At 44.9% G+C, this 25,260-nt stretch overlaps 1 protein-coding gene across 2 annotated transcripts in view; it reads right to left on the bottom strand.

The window, feature by feature from the left end:
* wwtr1 (WW domain containing transcription regulator 1) overlaps nt 1-25,260 on the bottom strand; it is a 152,728-nt gene that overhangs the window by 44,434 nt on the left and 83,034 nt on the right. The window contains exon 2 of one of the 2 annotated variants that reach the window (XM_073041579.1): nt 1,438-1,545. The exons of the other annotated variant lie outside the window; for it this stretch is intronic. Coding sequence (XP_072897680.1) covers nt 1,438-1,545 — 108 coding nt within the window. The remainder of the gene's footprint in view (nt 1-1,437; nt 1,546-25,260) is intronic. 2 annotated transcript variants of the gene reach the window in all.

The raw sequence follows: 25,260 nt of genomic DNA on the forward strand, positions 1-25,260 counted from the left end.
CTGTTTAGAAGAGAACATTGGCTAGGACTCAAGAATCACCACTTAAGATAAACTCAAGACTGACCAAAGACAAACAAAACAGGGAACATAAACTGAGAAACTAAACATGGCACAGGTGCTCTGCTAACTAAAACGAGGCACATGTGAAAATAATCAACTAATAATCGGGGAGAAGTGTCAGAGTGTGGAGAACTCTGGCACGCCCTGGTGATCAGACCAAAAGCATGACAGGAATTATTGGAACTGGTATTAGTTTACTGTTGACTCGTGTACTGACAGTGAAAAACTTTGTTTTGTAATCCATCCATACAGATCATTGCTAAAACATGAGTACCTCGAGGTAATACAAGGGAAAATAACAACAGAATGCAGAATACATTGCTGCAGTTACAGAGAAAGTGCAGTACAGGCAGTCAATAAGGAGCAAGGGCCTTGGTAAGGTAAATTGTTAGGTTAAGCATTCACCTTCAATGTACATGAGGTCCACTCAAGTGGGGTGGAAACTACCCTTGAGTCTGGTGGTGCCTGCTTTTGTATCTTCTACCTGATGGATATGGGGTGGGGTGGGGGGGGGGGGGAGAAGAGAAATTGTCCAGGGTGGGGGGGGGGGGTGAATTTTGTTATACCATCTGTCTTCACTAAGTAGCACAAAATATATGGAAAGTACATCCATTCTTAGGTTTGCAACCAAACATGTTCAGGGTGAAATCTGACCCAGGTCCCATACAACTGCAACTTGTTTACTCCCGGAATCAAATCTTTCTGAAAATATAGGAGTAAGGAAAGCATATTTCAATTGTGTATCACCTAGGCGAGACTGCATCTGGGGAAGTGACAACAGCTTTGGTCTCCTTAACATACAGAAAGGACAGGAAAGGTTCACCAGACTGGTCTACAAATTTAGAAGTTCACTAGGAGCCCAGTCACTGAGCCGGACATGCAACAGCTTCGTATTGGCCCATCACACGTAGCCCTCCACCCACCACACCCCCACACCTCACTTCTTACCCTATTCAACTAACTGCCATACTGGAACCGACATCTTTCATAGTGTTAGGACATCCCATAACATTTTACCACCAATTAAATTAAAGCTCATTATCCTAAACTCCCAACTCCTTTTCTCTCACCAAGGATGCTGAATCTTTTCCAGATTTATGCTTTATATTGGGGGGATTTGTGAACTAGCTATGGTTGTGATACAACCAGTTTGAACATGGTAAATTCCAGAAACAGCAAGGTGACAATGTAGATGTTCTAATGAGGTGTACATTAGGGTTACATCAGCAACGATAGTGACACTTCCTTTAAAATGATGAAGTGGGACAATTTACAGGTACTCAAGGGGATAAATGGAGTTTGATCTCATAGTCAAGATTTCCAGCATCTGCCCTGGATTTGCTACTCCAGTGCGAGGACTTTCCGAGGTATGCCTACCCTGAAAAAGCTTTCCTCCTCTCTTCCACGGCAGCTCCGTGAGACTCTCTCTCACTGGTCCTTTCTGCAATTCTTCTGCCCTGTTCCTTTCCAGTACCGATGAAGGGTCTGAGACCAAAACATAAAGTATTTATTCACCTGCACTGGTGCTGCCTGACCTGCTGTGTTCCTTCAGCATTTTGGGTGTGTTGTTCGTGAGTGTTTATTTGTCCAAGAGAGCCTCTCCAGCCATTCACCACTGCACTGCAGTGGCTCCCACGCTTTTGGACCCAGCCTTTTGCAGCAAAATTTCACTCGATTAGTTTCACACTCAGTCAGATCATGACGACACCCAAAAATGATGGTGCGGAGAGCCAGTATGGTTTGCTAAGCTGAATATTAACACCTCAGTGAGCTAAGGCAACAGACTTGCCACAATCAGGTTGGAGGAGCAACACCTTATATTCCATCTGGGTGGCCTCCAACCTGATGGCATGAACATTGATTTCTCAAACTTCCGGTAATTGCCCCTTCACTCCTTCACCATTCCCCATTCCCGTTTCCCTCTCTCACCTTATCTCCTTACCTGCCCATCACCTCCCTCTGGTGCTCCTCCCCTTTCCCTGTCTTCCATGGTCATCTGTCCTCTCCTATCAGATTCCACATTCTTCAGCCCTTTATCTCTTTCACCAATCAACCTCCCAGCTCTTTACTTCACCCCTTCTTCGCCCTCTCCCGGTTTCACTTATCACCTACCACCTTGTACTTCTTCCTCCCCTCCCTCCACCTTCTTCATCTGACTCCTTCCCCCTTTCCTTTCCAGTCCTGATAAAGAGTCTTGGCCCAAAACAAAAACTGTTTACTCTTTCCCATAGATGCTCCCTGACCCGCTGAGTTCCTCCAGCATTTTGTGAATGTTGCTTTGGATTTCCAGCATCTGCAGATTTTGTTAACAGACAGTCTAATTGGCAAAATCTTTTGTTACTTCAGAAGAAACCTTCCTATGAAAACTGAGAACCCACAGCTCACAGGGTGTTTCTTTTCTGTCACACCCACCCCAACCCTCTCACTTTAATGAAGAAATCAGTCCATTGTAACAGCCTGTGATCTCAGTGTAAAACTACCTCCACCCACCAGAAGAGAACAATGCTGCGTTACCACTGTGCAGCCCAGAGAACTTGTCTGGACATGTTTGCACCTTCATCTTTGAGCTGAGACCACACTCACTCATGCCGTGAAAACAACTGCTGTGGTTACACCCAATTCCCTTTTAAACATTCAACTGAAACTTATTACTCAGACGGGCATTTCCATTAGATGATCATAAGGAAGGCAGGTACAAAGTAAACTCTGGAAGTGGAGAGAATGTTTCCTAGAGGGACGGGGCCTAGGACCAGAGGGCACAGAGACGACCATTTAGGACAGAGATGGGGAGGAATTCCGTTAGCCAGAGGGTGGTGAATCTGTGGAATTTAGTGCTACAGATGGCTGTGGAGGCCAAGTCGTTGGGTATGCTTAAAACAGAGACTGATATGTTCTTGATTAGTAAGAGCATCAAAGGTTACGGGGAGAAGGCAGGAGATTGGGGTTGAGAGGGATGATAAATCAGTAATGATGGAATGGTGGAGCAAACTCAATGGACTCAATGGATTAGGTTTAGATCAGCCATGTGATCTCCTGGACCAGTTTTCGATAGCCTGGATGGGTCGGAGAGGAATTTTCCAGATTTTTTCTCCTCAATTGGCAACTCGGTTTTTTTTCCCCCGGGTGATCACATGGGTTTGGGCGGGATGAATAATAAAATAAAATGGGCGGCATGGTGCCCTGTTGGTTGGCACTGTTGCCTTGTGGGATTCGGTGAAAACTAGAGTTAAGATTGGATCAGCCATGATCTTGTTGAATGGCGGAGCAGGCTTGAGGGGCCAATTGGCCTACTCCTGCTCCTATCTCTTATGTTCCTTATGTATGTTATGAATGCCCCGATTCTGCTGCTGTGTCCCATGGTCTAAAAATAAAGAATGAAAGAAACAGAAGCAGGAGTAGGTCATGTGGGGCCTTGAACTTGGTCTACCATTTAATAAGATGACTTCAGATCTGACCTCATCCTCAGCTCCATCTTTCCTGCTCACTCCCGAGACCCTAATGCATTTCTTCTATCGTTATGGCTGGGAACAGGAGTCAGAATTGGAAGCAGCTTTAATATCTGACGTATGTCGTGAAGTTTGTGGTGTTGCTGTAGCAGTACAGTGCAATACATAAAAAACCTATAAATTACAATAAGAAATTTATATACAGTATAAATTGAATTAAAGAAGTAGTGCAAATGGAGAGTGAAAACAGTGAGCGGTGCTCATGGGTTAGTTCTTTGTCCATTCAGAAATCTGCCTGGATTCTGCTGCACTCTACTGGAATCAAACTGCCCCCCCCCCCCCCCATTGAAAGCTTCAATGTTGGTATGATGCTGAATCCAGACCCCATCCACCCTTTCGGGTGGATATTAAGTATCTCGTCACTTCAAGCCGTGCTAAACTGTATTTCTCTTCCAATGGTTATGGGTACAAAAGAAAATTGATATCCGGTCATCGTTCCATTGGTCTTTGTGGGATCTTGCCATGTGCAAATGTGCTGTCGTGTTTCCTAGACCACCAATGGAAGGCCACAATGGAAAGAGGCAGATGAGGAACTCATGAGGTGCTCAAGCCTTCTATTGGACTCAGAATAAGAGGCCTATTTGGGACACCCCTCGCCTAACAGACTGTGCATCTTTGGAATTCTCTTCGCCCAGAAGAGCCGAAGATACGGAAGGATTTTGGGGGATTATGTGTATCAAAGGATTAGGCTTTGAACAGGAAGGTGAGTTGGAAGCTCAGTCATGATCTAATATTGGGACGGGATTAACAGGCGTATACACTCAGTAACTACTTCATTAGGTACACCCACTTTATACATCTTCTCTTTAATACAGATAGCGAGTTAGCCAATCGTGTGCCAGCATCTCAAGGCAGCACGTAGATATGGTCAAGAGGTTCAGTTGTCATTCGGAGCGGCAATTCTGTGTTTCGGAGAGGACAGAGCAGAATGACCAGGCTGGGTCAGGCCGACAGGAAGACAAAGTACACAGTACACAGGGGCACCACTAGCATTGGCAAAACAGTGTGTCGACAGGAGCTAGAGACTTCAGGATGGGGGCTTTTAACTTCGGAGTGGGAAAAGAGGGACAGAGGATCTGCTGAAAACAACGAGCGATTTGCAAGCACCAGGAGACATTTGTGCTGTGGCCTTGCTAAAAGCAGCACTGTGCACGCATGAAAGCAAAGGGGAAATATTGCACAGTTAAAAAAAATCCCACATACAGTCACCCTCCCCATTGGAAAATTCCTCAAAGCACCGCAAGAAGACATATATGCAGAGGAGCATGCGAAGTTCGACCACTGTCTTTGGCAACATTGTGAACGTTTCAGGAACGTCAGCAGATTTTTATGCTGGGATATCTCTGCTGTTTTGTTTTGTCAAAGTGGGGTGGTCCATTTTGGAGGGTCTGAAGAGACAAAGACAATGCCTTGAGTTTTGGATTGATCACTTTTGTTGGGAGGAGCACAAACCCAATCTTTCACTGTACCTCTGAGACACTAAGCGTCTCCTAATCATTCATTCATCTTCTTTCCCACCCTCCACTGAGTATGTAATACTAAAGATTTTTAACACCCCCCCAAAAAATTACTGTTTAGTCTTACTGTACAAAGACAATCTCCTGCCAAGATCAGTTTCAGGAAGATTTTTGTAAGGTATCTTCAAGCATGAAATTTGCTTTTCTCCTTATGATTATGTGTGTGATGATATTGCAATCCCATTGGACAAAAGGGTGCCTGCTCGAGCAATGCAACTAATTCACATTCAATGCTGCCGACTCAGCAGATTTCTTGGCCAGTATTTATCTACCATTAAAACCAGTCAACCCATCAGCTAACCTGCAGCCACTTGTGGGGCTGTATCAATCATATACGGCTTCTGAGCTTCTATCATTTTTGCTTCCAACTGACTTCATTGAAGATTAAAACCTAGAGCCAAAGTCTAAGAGAAAACATTCTGCTAACGTCAGCGTAAAAGCATTTAGTTAGCACCCTTTTGATTATTAACAAAGCAATGGAGAGTGTCATCAATAGTACTTTCCAATGCCACTTACTCTCAAGTAGCATATTCACCAATGTCCCTCTTCAGACTCATGGGGAATACTCACCTCTAGATCACACACAGCCTTAGGCCAAATATGGATAAGAGCATAATCCCTTATGTGAAATGATATTATGAGAGGAATTCACCAAGTACAGCATTACAGATCTTTACCTTGCTATCCCTCTTCTGAAAAGAATAGCTTTATTTTTAAAAATTAGCTTCAGTTGCTGCCTGTACTTTACATGCCCAAAACATATACGTCTGCTTGTAATGCTTTGAAGAATTTTCCAACGTTGAGGGCTATTGTACCGGGTTTTTTTTTTTAACTGCACAATGTTTACCCTTTAATTTTGTGCGTGTACAGTATGAAGTTTCAAATTATACAGTGAAATGCATCATTTGTATCAATGGGCTACACTGCACGAGGATGTACTGGGCACGTGTTGCTATATAGCATCCACACAATACACTAATCTTAATCGTATGTCTTTGCAGTATGGGAGGAAGCAGGACCACCCAAAAGAAACCCACGCCATCTCGGGGAGAATCACGTTCCTTCCCCAATCTGATGTTTGGTCTGAACATCAACTGAACCGCTTGACCACGTCTGCTTGCTTTTATGTACTGAGTTGCCGCCTCATGATTGGCTGATTAGATAGTTACATTAAGGAACAGAAGGGCAGGTGTACCCTAATAAAGTGGCTGCTGAGTGTGTATCACCATTCCCTCATTATTGCTGTGTCTATATCTTGGAACTGACTCCTCTGGGAGCCCCTCCATCAGAGCGACGGCCGCCGTTCAGGAAGTTGGCTCACCACCTCGAGGAGGGATGGGTTTTAAATATTGACTTTGCTGGCAACGCCCTCATCTTGTAAATAAATAAAAAGAAAGGCTGGCAGGTAGATGGTGAACAATTTGTATTATTATGCCCACATCAATCTGTCAATATTAACATAATAGACAAGGAAATGCGAAGTGTCAGAGAAATGACTTGATATTGTTGCATAAGCACTTCAATTCAGAGAGGACAAACCAGAGAGTTATTGTGTAGTTAACAAACAAAGGGTTCTCAGATGAGCCGGTACAACTGGTCTGTGATGTGACTGTGTGTGTGCGTGTGTTTTCAGGTAATTACTGTTTTGGGAGGCTTTAATGTGTGGATACAGCATAATCAAAATACATCATTCAGGTGAGCCCGGGCTTGTGTATGATTAACTTTGGGGTTTCTGGCTCAATTTGAAATCAGTTTATTTTGTTAAGAAATGGGATATATTATAAAGAAGGCACGGCCTCGCATCTTCTCTCTGAGAGCTTTGCGTAGATTCGTCAAGTCTCCAAACACTTTAACAAACTTCTATATCCTAACCGGTTGCATCACAGCTTGGTATGAAAGCATCCATGCTCAGGAACAGAGAAGACTAAAGAAAGTGATGGAAACAGCTGAGTCCATCGTAGACCTGCTCCTCCCCATCATTGAACACATTCCCATGGAGCACTGCCTCAGGAAAGCAGCTCCCATCACCAAAGGTCTCCACCATCCAAGTGCAGGTGCTACTAACCCTGTGCAGGAGTACAGACATCTTAGGCCCACACCACCAGGTTCAGAAACATTTACTACCTTGCAATCATCAGGCTCCTGAACTGGCATGGATAACCTCATTCACCATTACTCTGAACTGATTCTATGATCTCCAGACTCACTTTCAATGATTCTTTACAATTCTTGTTCTCAGTTTTGTTTTTATTTGCACGGTTTGTCGTCTTCTGCTCATTGGTTGTTTGCCATTTTTTGCTTATATAGTTTTTTTGTAAATTTTGTTGCATTTCTTTTATTTTGCTGTAAATGCCTGCAGGAAAATGAATTTTAAGGCAGTGTATGGGAACATATTTGTCCTTTGATAATAAATTTACCTTGAACTTTGGAGGCCAGCCCCGGAGGAGCTGTTGCCATGGTCTCCAGATGTGTAACCATGGTTAGGCAGCTGCCTTCAGTGAAAGCTCTTGGCAATGGTGTGACATATGTTGTCTGAACACTGCCCTTTTGCCCCTGGAATGGGAGACTAGATCCAATCTTGGGGCCGATGAGACTGGGGGCTTTTTTTTTGCCATCGTGGAAGTCTCACCGCCACTGTGACGCACACAGCAGGGCCCTGTAGGAGCTCAGGAAACTTGTCATGGCAACTGCATGGTGCTGGGCTACGCTGCCAGACCATCTCAGCGTTCCTCCGCTCTGAGGAGAGAAGCAATAAACATTTCCAACTGCGCTAGGACGTTTCTGGTTGGCGTACTCCTCGGTCTGCAAAGGGGCTTTTAGTCTGGATCTCAAAGCAGGAGAGGTTGAGAGACAGGTGCAGGAGAGAAGTTGGGAAGTAACTTCCAGAGGTCACACTAAAATCGGATGATACACAGGCAGCCTGACTGGGAGAAGGGAAGATATGGCAGAGAAATTTGTTAGCCTGGAGGGCATTACATGAGGAATAAGAAACGACCACTATAGAAACCACCAGAGATTCTGCAGATGCTGGAAGTCCAGGGCAATGCACACCAAATGCTGGAGGAGCTCAGCGGCATCTCAGTCTACAAACTGCGCACTGAGAATGTCACCCCGACCGGTGATGAAACGTCTGCAAGCTAACCGCCAAGCCCGGCGACCACCGCAACATCAAATGCCTCAATTCAACCTATGAATATTGACTGCAACCATAAGCACCTTTCAGTCTCCTACACTCACCTGCCCAACCTCTCCCTTCAGCTCATGACGCCTGTTCCTAGCAACAGCCTCGTGAATTTGCTATTCATTACAAGTTGTTTTCAGGCCACTCAGAAGGTGAGTGAGAGTGAGTGATGTAAATCCAGAATCACAAACAGGGGTACAATGGGTTAGTGCCTTTCCTCAAACTACCTGGCTTACTGGCACCATTTGCTTACTCTCGATAATTGCACAATCTGGTTTTTTTTTCCCTCTCCCCCTGCTAACGATGTGGAGCGGTCTTCCTTTTTATGGGTTCCTTTAGGTTTCTTTGTTTTGTGGCTGCCTGTAAGGAGACAAATCTCAAGGTTGCATAATATACACATACTTTGATAATATATATACTTAGAACTTTGAACCAATACTGACATGTTTCCTTAAATTTCCAGAAGTTTATGAACAATTTGAACGAAACTCCCCAGCTGCACTGCTGGGATTTGAACTCATGTTACTGGAAACTTGAACATGGTCTATAGGACAGGAAGCACTTGATGATTTTCCAATTAAGATAGTGGAGGTATGAAATAACAAACAGAAGATGCTGGAACCACTCTGCAGATCAGGCAGCATCGAAGTTTCTCTTGCCCAGCTAAAGATCGACATCCATGGGAAGGAGGCAACGGCTATCCTGCCCAGGTGACGTGTGCCCCTACCCAGCTCACTGCCTTGCTGAGGAAAGGTACCAGAATGTTGCCTGGATTAGAGGGCATCTTCCAAAGACAGAGCCTCAGGAAGATGAGGCTTAAGGACCCACATCGCCCGGGACATGCCCTCTCCTCATTGCTAGCATCAGGGAGGAGATACAGGAGCCTGTAAACTCACATTCAAAGATTCAGGAACACTTTCTTCCTTTCTGTCATCAGATTTCTGAACATTCCATGAAACCGCAGACTCTAGCTTGCTATTCCTCTTTTGCATTGTTCATTTTATCTATTTTTTAGTCTAAGTTATATTAAGTTGTTATGCCTGCACTATGCTGCTGTCGTATAACAACAAATTTCATGACATGTCAGTTACAAATTAAACCTGATTCTGATTCGCTCTGAGTAGTGGTTGAACAAACTAGAGTTGTTTTCTCTGGATCACGGAGGGCAGATAGACGTTCCTAAAATTATGAGACATGTATCGAGTGGTCAGTGGTATCTTCTCCCTTGCGTCAAAATGTCCAATATTAAAGGGCATTCACTTACCGTTAGGGGAGGGGCAAAGGAGATGTGCGGGCAAGTTTTTTTTAACAGGTGGGTGTCTGGAATGTGCTGCCGGGGGTGATGGTGAAGGCAGGTATGATAGGGGCAGTTGAGAGGCTCCAAGGTAGATAGTTGTATGTGCAGGGAATGGAGGGATAGGGACAATGTGCAGACAGAAGGCATTAATTATTTTGTTACAACATTGTGGGCCGAAGGGCCTGTTCCTTTGCTGACCTATTCCATGTTCTACTCTTGTAAAGCTTGAGAGGTTTGATTAGGGCAATTATAAAACAAGAAAGGAGGAGGATCAAAGTTTTTTTTGCAGGCGGGTACCTGTTGAAATCCAGCTCCAAAAGAGTTAACATCTCTTAAAATCTCTGTTCTAAAGGGACGCCCTTCTATTCGAAAGAGATCGTCCATTTCTCTCCATCGCCTCAGCAGAAGGCAAGGACATTTAAAAATCTACCAAATGACTCAGCTGTGTGTGCTTGTAATGCCAAGCCCGATAAACCTGCTCGGCCTCTTGTCTCATCAAAGGCAGGAGTGGAGTAAGAATGTAAGAGGTCTTTCCTGCGAATTGTCAAAGCCCTGTGCTGCCTCTTGAAACAAAATCCCTCAAAGCCATAGTACCAACACCTGTGTAGAATTAGGCTGTCCAAAATAAAGTTTTTCATCTTTTACACAGGCCATCTGTTGCATTTTGGTGTGGGTTTTTCCACCAAGGGAAGGCTTGTGGTCTATTCTGAAACATTTTTCTAACTAATCCTGCCCCCCACCTAGCACCCTTGCCTCCCTCATACTCGTACCCACAGAGTACATGCACGTGTACTCCCATGCACATACAACAGAGGTGCGCCTGGGCTGGAGCGAGTGGGAAGGAAAGCAAAAAGTATAATACTGAGACTTTATAAGGCATCGGTCAGAGCATGTTTGGAGTATTGTGAGCATTGTTGAGTCCCAGAATGGGCTGGCATTGGAGAGGGTAGATTCAGATTCAGTTTATTGTCATTTAGAAACCACAAATGCAATGCAGTTAAAAAATGAGACAACGTTCCCCCAGAATGATATCACAAAAGCATATGACAAAACAGACTACACCAGAAAATCCACCTAACGTTTGGCAATCCCCAATCCAGAGTCCGGAGAGGCTGCTGCGTATTAATATCGCTCTACCGTCTTAGCGCGTTCCCCGGAAAGGAGCTCCAAATCCACCAGACAAACAAGACCAAAAATTAAAGCTACAAGACCTGCACAAAACCACATAATTACAACATATAGTTACAACAGTGCAAACAATAGCATAATTGATAAAAAAACAGACTATGGGCACAGTAAAAATAGTCCAAGATGTTAAAGGACTGTAAGTTCAAAAGAAATCACCACAGTTTCCACAAGTCCCCAGGGTCCCGACAGACTCGCCATCCCACGCCGGCGGCAGAAGGGAGTACCCCCACTATGGACTTCCAAGGTGCCACCCGACTCAGCCTCGCAGACGCAGCACACAATGGAAGCTCCATCGAAACCAGCCTCGCAGACGCAGCACACACCGAAAGTGACCTGAGTCCGTCAAAAGGACTCCGAGTCCGTCGAATATGAGATTGATCCTGGGCGTGAAAGAGTTAAAATATGGGGAACATTCGATAGCTCTGGACTTGCACTTGCTGGACTCTAGAAAAATGAGTGGGGGGGGGGGTATCTCATTGAAGCCCATCAAATATTGAAAGGCCTTAAACAAGTGGACGTGGAGAGAATGTTTTTAATAGGGGGATAGTCAAGGACCTCAGAATAGAAAGACGTCCCTTTAGAACAGAGATGAGGAGGAAGTTCTTTCATCAGAGGGTAGTGAATCTGTGGAATTCATTGCCACAGATGGCTGTGGTGGCCAACTCATTGGGTATATTTAAAGCAGAGATTGATTAAGTTCTTATTATTCAAAGGTAACAGGGAGAAGGGAGAATGGGTTGAGAGGGAAAGAAAATCATCCATGATTATATTGAGGAGCAGAATCAATGGGCCAAGTGGCCTAATTCTGCTCCTGTTCCTTAAGGCCTCATGGAAGTTGTGAGTCACTTGGCAGTAGCTGCTGCCCATACTCGCTGACTCAGAAGTCCTTAAATCAGTCAGAGACTGACGCAGAGAAATAAACAGCCCAAAATGCACAGTGTCTCCTCAGGGTCAAACTGCCGGCAGAGTGTCTGAACTTCCAACTGAGCAGAGGCTGCTTGTCAATCAGGTAGCTCCTTTGCTCACGCAGAGCAGAACACTCAGTTTCTGCCAGGACTTACTTCACAGAAAAACAGAGGACCATAAGACGTAAAACAAGAGAAAGAATAGGCCACCTTGGCCCCTCAGGCCAAGTATGATCATAGCTGTTATTATCTAGGCCTAAACCCTTCTGTGCCAATTAGACCATAAGGTACAGGAACAGAATAGGCCACTCAGCCCATCGTGTCAGCTCTGCCATTCCATCATGGCTGATTTATTAACCCTCTCAACCCCATTCTCCTGCCTTCTCCCCATAACCTTTGACACCTCTCGCTTTAAATATATCCAATAACTCGGCCTCCACGGCCATCTTGTGACACAATGCCTTCCACAGGTTAGCCACCCTCTGGCTGAATGCCTCATCTGTTCTGTTCCAAAGGGGCATCCTTGTATTCTGAGGCTGTACCTCTGAGCCTCGACTCACCCACTATAGGAAACTCCCTCTCCACAGATCCACATAGCCCTCTCAACTTCTGCTTTGCCTTTCACTGGGTGGACAGTCTTCCTAGCTGGCAAGCCACACGCATTTAAGCAAGTTAACTTTCAGCAGTGCCCCTGCCCACACTTGGTAGGCCAGGCTTATTGAATGGCTCCAGACTTCTTGAGACTGAGGCAAGTGGAGTGGGCCTCTTGGGACAACTATGGGCTTCATCCCAAACAAGCAAAATAAAAACTGCTGATGTAAACTTCCCAGTAGTTTAATTTAAGGTTCCTGAATCATCAAGGTTTGCATCATGGATCATTGGACCTGTGAATCCATGCCAGCTCCAGAAGAGCTGTCCCAAAGTCAAAGTCAAGTTTACTGTCATATGCACAACTACATGTGCGCACAGGTGCAATGACTTTGCAGCAGCATCACATCCACTGAGCACATGAAAAACATAAATGATACACAGACTTCACAAGGAAAAACTCAATTAAAATAAAGAGTAGACCCACTTTCCAGTGTTATTTTCCAAGTTGCAAGTGCATGGCCAGGCTCTTGAGAGTTTTGTCTCAATCAGCCTTTTAGTTTGAGAACTCCAGACCACCCCTCAGAGAGAAACTCTCTTCAAGTATGAAGGGGGAAATGTAATTGGTTAATATAAACACATTGACACAAGAGACTCTGCAGACGCAGGAAATCCAGAGCAACACACACACAAAATGCTGGAGGATTTCACAATCAGGAGTACACAAGGTTCAGCAGGTCAGGCAGCCTCTATGGAGAGGAATAAACAGTCCACGTTTCAGGCCAAGACCCTTCGTCAGGACTGGTGAGGCCACGGCAGAGTGCTACTACAAATCAGGGTGACCCAGAGTTCAGAGTTCAACTCTGTCAGGAGTTTGTACGTTCCCTCCATGATCGTGTGGGTTTCCTCCAAGTGCTCTGGTTTCCTCCCACAGTCCAAAGACATGCCAGTCAGTAGGTTAATTGGTCACTGTAAATGGTCCAGTAATTAGGCTAGGGCTAAATAGGTGGGTTTCTGGGCAATGTGGTTCATTGGGTCAGAATGATCTCCTCCATACTGCATTTCTGAACAACTACATACATACATTTCACTGCAAAAGAAAATACTAAAATTGCTGGAACATTGCTGAATTCTACCACTCACCAGGGCAGTTCACAATTGGTAATTAACCTACTCAGCCACACATCTTTGGGATGCTAGAGGAAACTGGAGCAGTTGGGGGAATGCCACACGGCCACGGAGAGAACGTGCAAACTCCACACAGACAGCTCCTGAAGTCAGGATTGAAGGCAGCCCTTTGGGCCTGTGAGGCAGATGCTCTACCATCTGAATGGAGAGAAAGAGAGTTAAAGTTTTGGGTCACTGATCCTTCTGAAGGCAGGCCCAAAACGTTAACTCCATATCTTTCTCCACAGATGCTACCCAGCATGCTGAGTATTTCCACCATTTTCTGTTTTATCTCCAATTTTCCAGCTGTCTTCCATCTCTTACACTGAGTGACTGCCAGCTGGCTCAAATCTATTTAAAGGTTCAAAGAATCACTGAAAGACTGCACTAACCTGGGCGTTTAACCAGTGTGCAAAAAGACAGCAAACTACAAGTACAAAATGTAAGAAATACTAAAATAAATAAATGAACAATAAATATCGAGAACATCAGATGAAGAGTCCTTAAGATTGTGACCATAGGTTCTGGGAACATTTCAATGATGGGACAACTGAAGCTGAGTGAAGTTATCCCCTTTCATTCAAGAGCCTGATGGTTGAGGGGTGATAACTGTTCCTGAACCGGGTGGTGAGAGTCCACCGGTTCCTGTACCTCCCTCCTGACAGCAGCAGCGAGAAGTGAGCACGTCTTGGATGGTGGGGTCTCTGATAATAGATGCTGCTTTCCTGCAACACCGTGTCCTATAAGTATGCTCAATGGTGGGGGAGGGCTTCAACTGTGATGGACTGGGCTGTATCCACTAGTTTTTGTCGGATTTTCCGTTCAAGGGCACTGGTGTTCTCATACCAGGCTATATAATATACTCTCCAATACACAGCTGAAGAAGTTCAGCAAAGTTTATGCCAACAAGGTGAGATTGAGGTTGGTGGGAGGAGGGCCATATTGAACCGTGCTGGCTGAGTCAAAATAGCCTGAGAAATTCTATATAATTTGAGTCGGTACCTGAAGGTCCCGAAGTCAGGTGTCTATTGGAGAATTGCTCTCAAACTCTCTCCACCTTTAACAAAATTTCACATTTTTGAACAACTTTTCAGTGACTACTCTCCAATCTCTCCTTTCATCAAATGTAGGCCACTGGTCTGCCTCCAGAAAGCAACTGGAAGCATAAGGAAAATGCCTGAGTGTTGCAAAAAGCCCAAGTCAGAACAGGGCAGACTGACGAGTCTTCAAATTAAGCTGAAGAGGCCCCAGAGGAGAGTTACAGTTGCTGCTATGAAGGGGAAACTGATCGGTTAAGCTAAACTTGTTTATACTGGAACGTAGTTGAGTGTAGGGGAGAGATGTGTAACATTATGAGAGTTCTGTACAGAATAGGTAGGTTTCCAAGATCATGATTATACTTGGCAAAATTTTCTACAGAAGTGGTTTGCCATTGCCGCCTTCTGGGCAGCACCTTTACAGGGCAGGTGACCCCAGCCTTTATCAATACTCTTCAGAGATTGTCTGCCTGGCGTCAGTGGTCGCATAACCAGGACTTGTGATATGCACCAGCTGCTCATACGACCATCCACCACCTGCTCCCATGGCTTCACGTGACCCTGATCGGCGGGGGTTGGGGGAGGTGGGATGCCTAAGCAGGTGCTACACCTTACCCAGGGGTTACCTACAGACTAGCAGAGGGAAGGAGCTCCTTACACTTCCTTTGGTAAAGACATATTTCCACCCCGCCACCCACAGATAAGTAAGGGTTTAAATTCAAATTTTAAAGTAATCAGAGAGAAGATGAGAGAAGAGATGGGGGGGGGGGGGGGGAGGTGTTTTACATGTGGAGGATGGCGAAGTGTCTTGGACTCAATGCCTTGAACATTGGTAGACTTAGCATCACTTCTCATACATGAATACTTGAGGAAGCATTGTCCACAATGCTGGAGAATGAGTACTGGAAGGCAGGATTTGGCAGGGTGACTTTTTTTGTGATTGACACACTGAGCCAAAGTTCTGCTTTTGTGAGAAATATTCTACGATTCAATTGTGACAGTGCTGATGACGAAGGGAGTGATGTAGACTTGTCAGGTCAACTAATGAAATGGATAGCCGGCATCAAGTCCTTGTGATCAATACCACTTTACAGCCTATAGGCTACTTGTCCCATTTTTCCTGTGCCAGCACTATGGAGTTGTTGTGCAATTACTCCAATTTCCTTAATCGTTTCTTAAAGGTCTTCTAGCCCTTGCCTTTCTTTTGTACCTATCAACTTCCTTCTTTAAAGCTTCCTTTTCATAGGGTTGTGAAGAAGGCATATGGTGTATTGGCCTTCATTCTTCATGGCATTGAGTTCAAGAGCCATGAGGTAAGGTTGCAGCTCTGTAAAATTCCAGTTAGACTATACTGTTTAAGGAACAGCTCCTTCCCCTCCACCATCAGATTTCTAAATCACCCACAAACCCATGAACACTGCCTTACTATTCATTTATTTTTATAATAACTTATAGAAATTTTTGTCTTGCACTCTACTGCTGCCACAAAACGACAAATTGCATGACATACAGTACTGTGCAAAAGTCTTAGCACATGTAAAGAAAATTCTGTAAAGCTAAGATATTTTCAAAAGTAATGAACTGAAAAGTTTCTAAATATAAAAAAATTGCTATAAAGAGCAGTAAACTGAAAAAAAAATCAAATCAGTACTTGTTGTGACCACCCTTTGCCTTTAAAGCTACATCATTTCTCTTAGGTACACTGTCGTACTGTTTAATAAGAAAATTGGCTGGTAGGTTGTTCCAGGCATCTTGGAGAGCTTGCCACACTTCTGCAGACTTTGGCTGTCTCAATTGCTTCTGTCTTTCCAGGTAATTCCAGACAGCCTCGAAGATGTTGAGATCAGGGCTCTGTGGAGGCCATACTATCTGAAACCATATTACAAAATCTAGGATGCCTAAGACTTTTGTACAGTACTGTACATCAGTGGTAATAAAAATTCTGATTTTTATAGTCTCTCTGCCAGCGCATTCCAGATCATAAGAACATGCTGTACAGAAATATTCCCCTCAAATTCCATTGGTCTCTGCACCAGCATTACCTCCCTCTCAATCTCCTACAAGAGGACACATTTTCTCATCAATTCTATCCAAGACCTTCATGTCAATAAACACATAACTACTGGCCACCTGGTTGCATTGACCTGAACAGGGAGGAAGAATGGAAGCCACTGGTATAGAAGTATTACAGGATCAGATTACACAAAGTATATAGATCAAGTTAAGGGAATATTTTACCATGGATGCTTGTGGTATGTAAGCAAAGAGCTAACACCTGTTCCACCACCTATTTTAATAACATGACACAAATGGTTGAGACAAGTTTTCCACAATGACTCAAACGTTCGTTCTTGTATTAGCCCCTTGGCTGCTTTATGCCAAAGAGGATGTGTAGTTTCTTCATTATACCCAGAGTTTAAACCACTCTGTCAACTGTGTATCAGCACCATTACTTATGCAAAGGGAAAACAAGGCTCAGTCACCACAGCAACTGGACCTGCAGCACTAACCAAAGACCAACCCCCCACACCTCCATCTCTCTTGAGTAGCAGCAAGTCACAGCACATTCCCCCTCCAACAGGTGTTCCACAGCTGCCTGCCTGCAACTCAGGGCACGGCAAGAATGTCTGTAGGCTGAGGAGTCACCAGCCTGTCCCCTCGGGGAGAGGGGGTTTGCCGGCGGTGGGGTCAGTAGAGTTCACCAGCCCCCATCTTAGAGGAGGCCTGTGCAGGGGCTCAGGATTTATCCGGGAGCTGGAACTAAGCTGTGGCTTTCAGGGATGGGAGGATCTCAATTCTAAATTGTACCAAGCCTAAAGATGGAACAAAAATAGATTTTGGAATATAAGGTAATAAGACCATTACAGAGAGGAGTAGAAACAGACCATCCAGCCCATTGAGTCTGCTCTACCATTCAATCATGGCTGATTTATTTTACCTCTCAACCAATTCTCACACCATCTCCCCAGAACCTTTGACACCCTTACAAATCAAGAGCCTCTCAACCTCCACTTTAAATATACCCAATGACGGCCTGCACAACCATCAGTGAAAATAATTCCACAGATTCACCACCCTCTGGCTAAAGAAATTCCTCCCCATCTCTGCTTTAAAGAGATGTCCTTGTATTTTGAGGCCGTGCCCTTTGGTTCTAGGCCTTCCCACAATTGGGAACATCCTCTCCAGGTCTACATCTTGGCCTTTCAACATCTAGGAAGCCATTCCCTGGATGCAGTAGGACTCAGGAGCCAAGAATCAGGCCTACACAAAGTGAGAATGAACTATTGAGTGTGAGACACAGGTACTGAGGCATAAGGGGTGAATGCCTAATAAACTATTCTATGTTTGAATAAAATGTGTTAATTTGTGGAAAATGCTGAGGAGTAACAAGGTTCACTGTGCTTAATATGTAGTCACAAGCCTCTTTCGATTTATTTTCCTCTTTATTCTCCTATGATCCACACTCCTCTCCTATCAGACTCTGTCTTCTCCAGCCCTTTACATTTTCCACCTAACACCTCCCAACTTCTTACTTCATTTCCCCCCGCTCCCCCACCAACCTGGTTTCACTTGTCACCTTCTATTCGTAATCCTTCCTCTCCTCCCTACCTTCTTGATCTGGCTTCTTCCCCCTTCCTTTCCAGTCCTGCTGAAGGGTCTCAGCCCGAAACAGCAAATGTTTATTCCCCTCCATAGATGCTGCCTGATCTGATGTGATCCTTTAGCATGCTTGACTGTGTTAACTTTGTTGCGCAAGTTATGTGGAATTTATGTTAGGTTTACATCGGTTGTGTTTGTCATGTTTGTAATATACTGTGCTGTTGCTGCAACGAAGACCTCACTTTCATGGCATTTGTACCCTGGACATGTATGCCCATGACAAAGAAATGTGAACCTGGCACAGTGTGAAACCAGGTCTGAAGCAGAGCAGAGGTCATGCAAGTCCTCTCCCTCCCATAAAGGCCGAGTTTACTGCGAAGTGAGGGGTGAGCTCAGGAAACCAGCACTGTGCCTCAGTAACCTCCACCACCACACTCAGAAAAGGCCCCCTTCCACAGGGGTGGGCAAATCAGTTCCTCAAGCCTGGGCCGCCCCTCAGTTAGCTCATGACCGATCCGTGCCTCATTCTCCCTTTACCCACTTTAGCTTCAGATCCATTCCTTAACAGAAATCTACTTGAAAGTGCCAGTTAAATCATCCCCTTGAAGAAGCGTCAGTCCTCCATGCCAGGTTAAGTGAAAAACTACTTCCTTGTCTGCCTGGCTCTGATCTCAAGGTAGCTTTATAGTGATAACATGGAGCAGACTTCAGTCCTGACTAGTGAACACTGGCAGTGCGGGGGGTATGAGGGGACGATCATACAGATTTGTCAGGAGGTAGAGCAATCATGTTCCTGCCAAAGGGGCAAAATTGAAGGGGTCAGGAAGGAGATATAATCAGGTCACCACAGTTTCCAAATTCTATCAAGCAGGGGATATCACTTCAACAGGGAAGCACGAAAAGCAGAAGGAATTCCGTTTGCTACCTGAGGAGGAGGTGTTTGCTGTCCTGAAGCAAGTTAGGGTTGATAAATCCCCAGGGCCTGACAGGGTGTTCCCTTGGACCGCTGTGTGAGGCAAGTGCAGGGGCTCTAGCAGAGATATTTTATAAAGCGTTAGCCACAGGTGAGTTGCTAAAGTATTGGGAGATAGCTAATGTTGTTCTGTCGTTAAAGAAAAGCTCTAAAAATAAGCCAGGGAATTATAGGCCGGTGAGCTTGACATCAGTAGCATGTAAGTTATTGGAAGGTATTCCAAGGGATCGGATATATGAGTATTTGGTTAGACACTGATTAGGGATGGTCAACATGGATTTGTGAGTGGTAAATCATGTCTAATCAATCTTATAGAGCTTGCTTTGAGGAAGCTACCAGGAAAATGGATGAAGGCAATGCAGTGGATATTGTTGGCGTCATTCAATGTCTGTAGTGAGATGCTGAAGATGTTCTATAGGTCAGTTGTGGAGAGCGCCCTCTTCTTTGTGGTGGCGTGTTGGGGAGGAAGCATTAAGAAGAGGGACGCCTCACGTCTTAATAAGCTGGTAAGGAAGGCGGGCTCTGTCGTGGGCAAAGGACTGGAGAGTTTAACATCGGTAGCTGAGCGAAGGGCGCTGAGTAGGCTACGGTCAATTATGGAAAACTCTGAACATCCTCTACATAGCACCATCCAGAGACAGAGAAGCAGTTTCAGCGACAGGTTACTATCGATGCAATGCTCCTCAGACAGGATGAAGAGGTTAATACTCCCCAATGCCATTAGGCTTTACAATTCAACCGCCAGGACTTAAGAACTTTTTAAAAGCTATTATTAATGCTTTTTGAGATAGTGATTTAGATGCATATCATATTTTTTACTGAGTTAAGTATTGTATGTAATTAGTTTTGCTACAACAAGTGTATGGGACATTGGAAAAAAAAGTTGAATTTCCCCATGGGGATGAATAAAGTATCTATCTATCTATCTATCTAAGGAACTTTAGCAAGGCCTTTGATAAGGTCCCGCATGGGAGGTTGGTCAAGAAGGTTCCGTTGCTAGGCAGTCAAGATGAGGCAGTAAATTGGATTAGACATTGTCCTCACAGAAGTAGTCAGAGAGTGGTAATAGATGGTTGCCTCTCCGACTGGAGGCCTGTGACTAGTGGTAAGCTACAGGTATTGGTGCTGAGTCCTTTGTTATTTGCTCATCTACATCAACGATCTGGGTGACAATGTGGTAAACCAGATCAGCAACTGTACGCATGACACCAATATTGGGGATGCAGTGAAAAGTGAGAAAGACTATCAAAGCTTGCAGTGCAATCTGAACCAATGGAAAAAAGGGGCTGAAAAATTGGCAGATGGAATTTAATGCAGACAAGTGAGAGATTTTGCACTTTGTAAGGACCTGCCAGGTTAGGTCTTAACATGGTGAGTGGTAGGGCATTGAGGATTGCAGTAGAACAAAGGGATCTGGGAATACAAATCCATAATTCCTTAAAAGTGGTGCCACAGGTAGATAGGGTCATAAAGAAAGCTTTTGGCACATTGGCCTTCATAAATCAATGTATCAAGTACATGAGATGGGGTGTAATGTTGAAGTTGTATAAGGTGTTGGTGAGGCCCAATTTGGAGTACTGTGTGCAGTTCTGGTCACCTACCTACAGGAGAGATGTGAAACAGATTGAAAGAAAACAGAGAAAATTTACAAGGATATTGCTGAGACTTGAGGACCTGAATTATAGGAAAAGCTTGAATAGGTTAGGACTTTAATCCCTAGAATGTAGAAGACTGAGAGAAGATTTGATAGAAGTGTACAAAATTATGAGGGGTATAGATAGGGTAAATACAAGCAGGATTTTTTCCACTGATGTTGGGTGAGACTACAAGTCATGGGTTAAGGAAAAAGGTGAAATGTCTAAGGCAAACATGAGGGTGATGAGAGCGTGGAATGAGCTGCTAGCGCAAGTGGTGAATGTGGGGTTGGTTTCAACGTTTAAGAGGAATTTGGATAGGCACATGGATGAGAGGTCTATGCAGGGCTATGGTGTGGATGCAGATTAAATGGGACTAAGCAGATTGCTGGTTCTGCACAGACTAGATAGGCTGAAGGACCTGTTTTTGTGCTGGAATGGTCTATGACTCCACATGCCAATATGTAATTTGATAACTGACTGTGGAACAGTGCACAGAACAGGAAACTGATTCAGATTCCGATTTGTTCCATGTACGTTGAGACATACAGAGAAATGCGTTGCTAACCTGAGGATGTGCGGGGCCAGCCACACGTTCCAACGCCAACAATAGCGTGCCTACAATGTTCGGCAGAAAACAGAGCACAACAAAACAGAAGATACCGACTGATAAAGCAACGATGTCAAGGAGTGTCCAATGTTCTTGACACACATTAGATTAAAATCATTTTGTCTTGTCTGGCACACGTCTAACAGGAGACACCCATTGGTAATGATCAGAGGAGAGTACAGTCTCCCCAGCCCACTAAAGAAACAAAGGTTAGTTCACGAAGGCAGTGGAAATGCGGGTCAAATGTTCTTGCAATTTTTCCCTCAGATACAATCGGTCTCACTGTCTCCAAAGACCTGGAGCAAACCTACAGACAGAACTGAAACTGTGCACAGTCTGAACTGTGATAGGTTCAGACTTCCATACTTCCAGCCCCAAGAAGTGTTCCATTACAAATTGCTCAAAACATTTCCCACTGAACTTCCATCAACAACGAGAACAAGCGCGTTGCAGTCCAACGGTCAGTGAGGAATTTCATTCCGCTCCTTTTCCCTTTGGCATTGTGGACAACTTTGGGTAATTTTCAGAGACGAAGGTCAATGAATCGGTGTTAACTAGGAATGTGTAACTAGTTGAAGCCACCATCTAAGTTAATGAAGGAACAGGTTCAAGGGGCTTAGAACATTGAACACAGAATGGGTCAGCACAGGAACAAACCCTTTGCCTACGATATTATGCCGAGCTAATTAAGATAACGTTGCCTAATTAAACTAATCCTTTCTGCCCGCACATGATTCATATCCCTCTTTCGTGCACCTGTCCATGAGCTTCTCCCCTCCACCACCACGGCTGGCAACACATTCCATGCAACCAACACTCAGTGTAAAAAAACTTGACCCACACATCTCCTGTGAAATTACTTTCTCTCACCGTAAATGCATGTCCTCTACTTGACACTTTGACCCCAGCAAAAAATGTTGGCTGTCTACACCATCCATGCCTCCGATGTTATAAACTTCCATCGTGTCTGCTCTCAGCCACTCGCGCCCCAGAGAAAGCAACACAAGTCTGTCCGCCCTCTCCTCTTGGCACGTGCCCTTTCACGCCGCGCACAAAATTCCGGAAGAGCTCAGGATCCACGGAGGGGAATAAGCAGTCCATGCGTCAGGTTGAGATCCTTTACTGGGACCGGACAGGAAAAGAGAAGAAATCAAAATAAGAAGGTGGAGGGAAGGGAAGGAATACAAGCTTGCAGGTGAGAGGTGAGACCAGGTGAGGAGGAAGGTGGGTGGGCATAAGCAACTGGGAGATATACTGGAAGAGGTAAAAGGGCTGACAAAGAAGGAAGCAAAGCAACATCCTGGTAAACCTCTCCTGCACCATTTCCAAAGCCTCCGCAATGTTCGTATAATGGGGTGTCCAGGACTGAACGCACCGCCCCACTTCCTGTGTAAACCTGACAGATAGTGAGTATACTTCAGTAATCCTGTCCACATGGCCGCTGACTGAATCAGCGAGAAGCTGAGGCAACTCCTCCTAGAACAGCTGCTTCAATTGGCAAGGATGCATCAGACTCGGTTTGAGATGGACGTGCCTTTGAACAGAAGCATGTTAATTGAGCTTCAAAGGAAGACTGTAAAAAGCCCCAGAGAATGGATAAGGCAGTCATGGAAAGAAATGGAGATCAGTGTCATATGCAGCTGTCAGGAGCTGGTGGGACATGTATTTTTCCCTTCTGTCTTCCTTGCCCACTGAGGTCATGAGTGGGTGGGGACTGACGGGTGATATCAGGCACGTGGTCAATTCTCTTCACTCTGCAGTTCTGGATGAGTCCCCTTACACCCAGCACCTGTCCATGTACTGGGGGCTAACAGCATCCATCACTCTCTCTTGACCACAGGACCCCTTTCACTAGAACCTAAAGGAACTCAATGGTTAGCCTCACGTTCCTCCACCATATCCAATGTGTTTCCAAAGAAGGGTTGCTTTTTATTTAAGGTATATCTATCAGTCACATAAGCTGATTAATCTGAACATGTTTGGTGTCAGTCACAGGCTTTGCAGAATCTTGGTGGCCAGTTCCACTAAGCACAACGTTTTACAGCACCTGAGATCCAGATTGGGGTTTAATTCCTACTGCTATCTGTAAGGAGTTTTACGTTTTCCCCATAAACATGTGGGTTTCAAGTCAAGTCAAGTCAACTTTTACTGTCATTTCGACCATAACTGCTGGTACAGTGTATAGTAAAAATGAGACAACGTTTTTCAGGACCATGGTGTTACATGACACAGTACAAAAAACTAGACTGAACTACGTAATAAAAAACAACACAGAGAAAGCTACACTAGACTACAGACCTACACTGGACTGCATAAAGTACACAAAAACAGTGCAGGCATTATAATAAATAATAAACAGGACAGTAGGGCAAGGTGTCAGTCCAGGCTTCGGGTATTGAGGAGTCTGATAGCTTGGGGGGAAGAAACTGTTACATAGTCTGGTCGTGAGAGCCTGAATGCTTCGGAGCCTTTTCCCAGACGGCAGGAGGGAGAAGAGATTGTATGAGGGGTGCATGGGGTCCTTCATAATGCTGTTTGCTTTGTGGATGCAGCGTGTAGTGTAAATGCCCGTGATGGCAGGAAGAGAGACCCCAATGATCTTGTCAGCTGACCTCACTATCCACTGCAGGGTCTTGCGATCCAAGATGTTGCAATTTCCGAACCAGGCAGTGATGCAGCTGCTCAGGATACTCTCGATACAACCCCTGTAGAATGTGATGAGGATGGGGGGTGGGAGATGGACTTTCCTCAGCCTTCGCAAAAAGTAGAGACGCTGCTGGGCTTTCTTTGCTATGGAGCTGGCATTGAGGGACTGTGGTGAACTACATACACCTGTCTGGACTGCTCCTGTGGCTCCTCCCACAGACCCCTGTATAAAGGCGATTGAGGCCTGAGCCCGGCCTCATTCTCCAGGATGTAGTGTTGTTCATTCTTCCAGTCAATAAAAGCCGATATCTCGTTTCCTACGTCTCAGAGTGAGTTATTGATGGTGCATCAGGGACCAGGTGAGATTCTCTATCAGGTGAACACCAAGAAATTTGGTGCTCTGATTTCCTATGGGTACTCCGGTTTTCCCTCAAACTTCAAAAACATACAACCAAGTAACATGCAGGAGTGAAATGCACTGACTTCAAGCAGCATAAAAGTATGGTTCATCTATACATTAACAAAGAACATAGAACAGTACAGCACAATACAAGCCATTCACAATGTTGTGATTTAACACTTCCATCCTACATGGCCCTCCACTTCTCTTTCATCCATGTGCCTGTCTTAAACATTCCAAGTTTATCTGCCTCTATCGTCACCCCCGGCAGGACAATCCATGTACTCACAGTCTCTGTGAAAAGAACTTACCTCTGACAACACCCTCCCCATTCTTTCCTCCGGTCACCTTATCTCTATGCCCCCTTGTATTAACCATTTCCACCCTGGGAAAAAGTCTCTGGCTGTCCACTTGATCTATGCCTCTTGTACACCTCTTTAAAGTCACCTTGCATCCTCCTTTCACTCTAAAGAGAAAAGTTGTAGCTCGCTGAACCCATCCTTGTAAGACATGCTCTCTAATCCAGGCAGCATCCTGGCAAATCTCCTCTGCACCCTCTCTAAAGCTTGCACATCTTTCCTATAATGAGGCACCAGAACTGAACTTAATTCCCCCCAGAGTGGTCTAACCAGGGTTTTATAGAGCTGCAACCATACTTCATGGCTCAGTGAAGATTGTCGACTTTCTAGAACTGCCCAGCAGTTTCTGGGAATGAAGTGCTAATCCCGGGGACGGTGCTGCCGGCAAGCCGCTGGAAAATGGCTCGCCAGGTCAACGCGCCATGTTAATTTCCTTTAAACAGTTCCCTTGATCAGTTATTAACCAAGCAAGAGAAAATGGGAAAAGGGGCTGAATCATTCAACAGATAACAAAGAAATAGTGTGCTATCTGACAGGCTATGGGAGGTGCACCATAAATAGGTTCACGTGGAGTGACTCATGCGGGGGTTGT

Source organism: Hemitrygon akajei, chromosome 3 (assembly GCF_048418815.1).
Source record: "Hemitrygon akajei chromosome 3, sHemAka1.3, whole genome shotgun sequence".
NCBI lineage: Eukaryota > Metazoa > Chordata > Chondrichthyes > Myliobatiformes > Dasyatidae > Hemitrygon > Hemitrygon akajei.